Source organism: Sphaeroforma arctica (assembly GCF_001186125.1).
Source record: "Sphaeroforma arctica JP610 unplaced genomic scaffold supercont1.186, whole genome shotgun sequence".
Classification (NCBI taxonomy): domain Eukaryota; class Ichthyosporea; order Ichthyophonida; genus Sphaeroforma; species Sphaeroforma arctica.
Genome location: NW_014040372.1, coordinates 116,186 through 120,287, shown reverse-complemented (window position 1 = coordinate 120,287; position 4,102 = coordinate 116,186). Strand labels below are relative to the sequence as shown.

At 47.7% G+C, this 4,102-nt stretch overlaps 1 protein-coding gene across 1 annotated transcript in view; it reads right to left on the bottom strand.

Moving 5' to 3' along the window:
* Nucleotides 1-560: 560 nt before the first annotated feature.
* The window catches only part of SARC_03605 (hypothetical protein), a gene marked incomplete at both ends in the record, with an annotated part of 5,215 nt that continues 1,673 nt past the window's right edge, over nt 561-4,102 (bottom strand). Inside the window, 5 exons of the mRNA XM_014302610.1 lie at nt 561-797; nt 1,214-1,429; nt 2,464-2,571; nt 3,007-3,173; nt 3,882-4,060. Of these exons, the coding sequence (XP_014158085.1) occupies nt 561-797; nt 1,214-1,429; nt 2,464-2,571; nt 3,007-3,173; nt 3,882-4,060 (907 nt within the window). The remainder of the gene's footprint in view (nt 798-1,213; nt 1,430-2,463; nt 2,572-3,006; nt 3,174-3,881; nt 4,061-4,102) is intronic.

The window sequence follows — 4,102 nt, the reverse complement described above, 5'->3', positions numbered from 1 at the left end:
ATATGGGTGTGGTCCACAGATAGTAGTGAGCTTGAGGGCGTCATGTGCAGAACTTAATTGTGTCTGATGCCCGCTTGATGGTTCGGTTGTATGAGGGGTGATTTTTTTAGATTGATTGTGAGTATCTAATTTAGTGCACGAACGGATTAGAGTGAAACAACCTATATATATATAAGTATACAATTAAAATAATATGCACATTACTTAGTGGTCCTGCACTGGGGTGGTGACCATAGAGTGTGGAGCAGTTATGATATACAGTTATTAGATGATGCTACACTAGGGTGATGATCATACAGCGGTGAATAGTATTAATAGACATTTCACTTGATGCTCCTTCACTGGGTTAATAGTCATACAGAGTTGAGCAATTTTGACAAGTACTTACTAGCTTTTCCCATGCATACACGAGGCGAGTGTTTTAGGTTTCTGTGCTGTAGAGTGACAGTGTATGCCCTAAACAAACCCCGCTCTCCTTTCAATTGCTAAATATGGTAGACGTGAAAGGAATGTTGCTCTTCCCGTGGTGACATAGGTGAGATATCAATCGTTCGATTGATTCACTGAGTACTCTTTACTGGTGTACCATCTATAACCGCAGGATGGCCGGTATATTCACCGACAGCTTCAGCCTCAGATCTGTGGATCAACTCAGCCCCAAACTGATGCACCAGTCCGTAGAACAAGGATGCTGTGTCCTGCAAGAGAGTGGTCGGTGACCCTTGTTCCACGATGCGGCCATTGTCCATAACAATTATGCGATCGCTGTCTACAACCGTATCTAACCGGTGAGATATCTGCGCAAGTGAAAGCAAAGTCCCGATAAGTCATCGCAGGACAAGAGTGCTGCGGCAAATACACCTACTACACAGACAATAGGGTACAACCAGGTACATAAACGCAGAGTGTAAGTACAAGGTCTTTCTGTAGGCAAAGTAGTAGTTGGGTTGCAGATATATGTACGATTGTATGACTACAACAACCTAGAGCCAAACGCTGTTTGAATCTCCATCTGGTTGCCCAGTTGCAGCTGGCATATCACCATGGGTCATACCTGGGGTGAACCACCATTCATAATGCGACAGACATGAGCCACACCAGGCATAAGGGGAGAAGCATGAAAGTAGGGAAGCAGCGGGGGTGAACCTTATCTCTAGACGGTAAGACCAATACTAACTACAAGGCTAAGCACACGTAGCATTCCGAGCGTTACCTGTATCACAGTGGCTGCTTGGAAGTGCACTCGAATGGCCCGTTGAATCAGTGCGTCTGTCATGGCATCCACACTGGCCGTTGGCTCGTCCATCAGCACTACTCTGTGGTCACTGAGCATTGCTCGCGCGAGACTCAGCAGCTGCAACTGACCGGCGCTAAACGGTGTTCCCGTGTGTGTGATATGGCTGTCGAGCTGTTGGGGTAGTGCGTGAATCTGTATATGCAGATGGGATGTGTGCCGGGGTTTGAGTTGTGTTTGACACAGCCCTGCATGAACGTTTTGACATCACAAGCGTGGTGCATTGATGGGGAAGCGATAAATCGATGGTCGACTATGTGTGACATTACATGGACGGTGGATTAATGACGAAGTGATGTAAAGTAACATCCTGGCACCACCTCATTATCCAATGGGGTGGCTAACCAATGGTGTGGTTAACCAATGGTGTGGTTAACCAATGGTGTGGTTAACCAATGGTGTGGCTAACCAATGGTGTGGCTAACCAAAGTATGTGTGATGATTGATGTAGAGTAACATCCTAGCACCACCTCACTATCCAATGGGGTGGTTAACCAATGGTGTGGTTAACCAATGTATGTGTGATGATTGATGTAGAGTAACATCCTAGCACCACCTCACTATCCAATAGGGTGGTTAACCAATGGTGTGGTTAACCAATGTCTGTGTGATGATTGATGTAGAGTTACATCCTAGCTCCACCTCATTATCCAATGGGGTGGTTAGCCAATATGTGTGTTTATCAATTTTTTTTTGTGGTAAAAATTGGAAGGACGCGCAGGGAGATAAATCTTTGTCGCGCGATCCGTTTTTGCACAACGGAATCGACGTGCTACTGTAGCCGACCGTGAATCTTTGGCATCATCGAAATATATCCTATGCCACAAGTAGACTGGTATGGGGGAATATAAATACGAATCACAGGTGTGGATATATATGCGGACCTATTAGTGCTTATGGCAGAGTCAAATACAGTTCCAGCCACTTCTGGAGCAATAACTGATGCGGTGCCGCGTAAACCCTTGCCACACCACAGCTGAACATACACTTCTCATACAGCTAGTCAACGGTAATTTCTTGCACTCCTGGATCACAACGCAGATACCAAAGCTGCAAAGCATTTGCGTATGGAACACGCTCACACTACTAAATGGTGAACTCTCGCACCACTGGATTACAAAGCAGTTACCAAAGTTGCAAACCATTTGCGCATGTCTGCTTACACATACCAGCTCGAATAGCTGTGTGCGGACCAATGCAGTCCATATCTCGTCGTCAGAGTGCACGCTGCAAGGATCCAGGTTACGTCTCAGTTTGCCGCTGAAGAAGAATGGGTCCTAAATTTCCCGAAGAATAGGAATAGGTCACCACTACGCAAACGACCACAAACGGACGCACAGGATGCAGCAACGCAGCACGAGGAACACACAAACGTGTCCCAGGCGTGATAGAAGAATACGTGACGAATATGCGACGAATATGCGACGAATGTGCGACGAACATGCCTAACAGTGATATGGAGAACGGACCGTAGTGTTACTGCTGGGTGAACGGTAGGGAATCGGGATGCAACAGAAACACAATGCAAACGTGGTATGTATCGCAGAGCGATCAGAGTCTATGAATATAAGCCAGACAGCTGCATCTGGCAGCTATTTAAGTACACACTGTAAATAGTATCTTTGTGTATATATACATAGCTGCGCTGATAAGAGGCAAATGCGCTTGGAAGCATTGCAAACGACCATTGTATGTAGCAACGTACACCTCACCTGCGAGAGGACAGTGAGACGTGAGCGAAGGTCGTGGGTGCCCAGAAGAGCCACGTCTACGCCATCAATCAATACACTCCCACTGCTCAGCTCTAAAAGACGCAACAGCCCCAGCACAATCGACGATTTGCCCGCGCCTGTCGTGCCTACTATCCCAATCTTCTCACCTGCACACAGGTGTGTACCAATGCAATATATCAATGTAACCCATGGCCCCCACCTACCACCTGATTTCAGATGCGTGCGCTAGAAGAGCACCATGACTCATACAACAATCCAAGTCAGAACACAAGGATGCACTCATGCAAGCTGCAGTACAGACACGGACACACCGGACAGACAAGTGGCAGAGAGATCATCCACTACAGACGGCAGTGGAGTGACACAAGAGGGCATCATGACACGCACCACAACTCAATGCCAAACACACCACATGCTCGCAGATGCAGCACACAACTCAATGCCAAACACAAAACACGCTCGCAGATGTAGCACGCAACTCAATGCCAAACACACCACACACCCGCAGATGCAGCACACAACTCAATGCCAAACACACCACACGCTCGCAGATGCAGCACACAACTCAATGCCAAACACACCACACGCTCGCAGATGCAGCACACAAGCAGACGCACCACATCTCAATGCCAAAAACACCACACGCTCGCAGATACAGCACACAAGCAGACGCACCACAACTCAATGCCAAACACAACACACGCTCGCAGATGCAGCACACAAGCAGACACGCCCGATAGCATAACAAAAGAGAGGGGCAGCTGTATGGCGTACAACAGCACAAAGCCACAACACTTCATACAAAGAGCAGTAGACCAAAAACAGCTGAGGCGCACATGAAAACACAAACACACCTGGCAGACAAGTGAAAGAGATGCCATCCACCACAGGCGGCAGATGAGTGCCGTAAGTGAGCACCATGTCACGCACCTCTACATGTCCTGCTGTGGGCCAATGGTCGGGTGGGCTAGTGCTCTTAATGTGTCGCTGTGCTTCTCTCGGGGCGGTGGTGATGATGTCCGCTAGCTTGTCTCTGAATATGAGAGTTAGTGTATATCAAAGNGCTGCTTGTAAC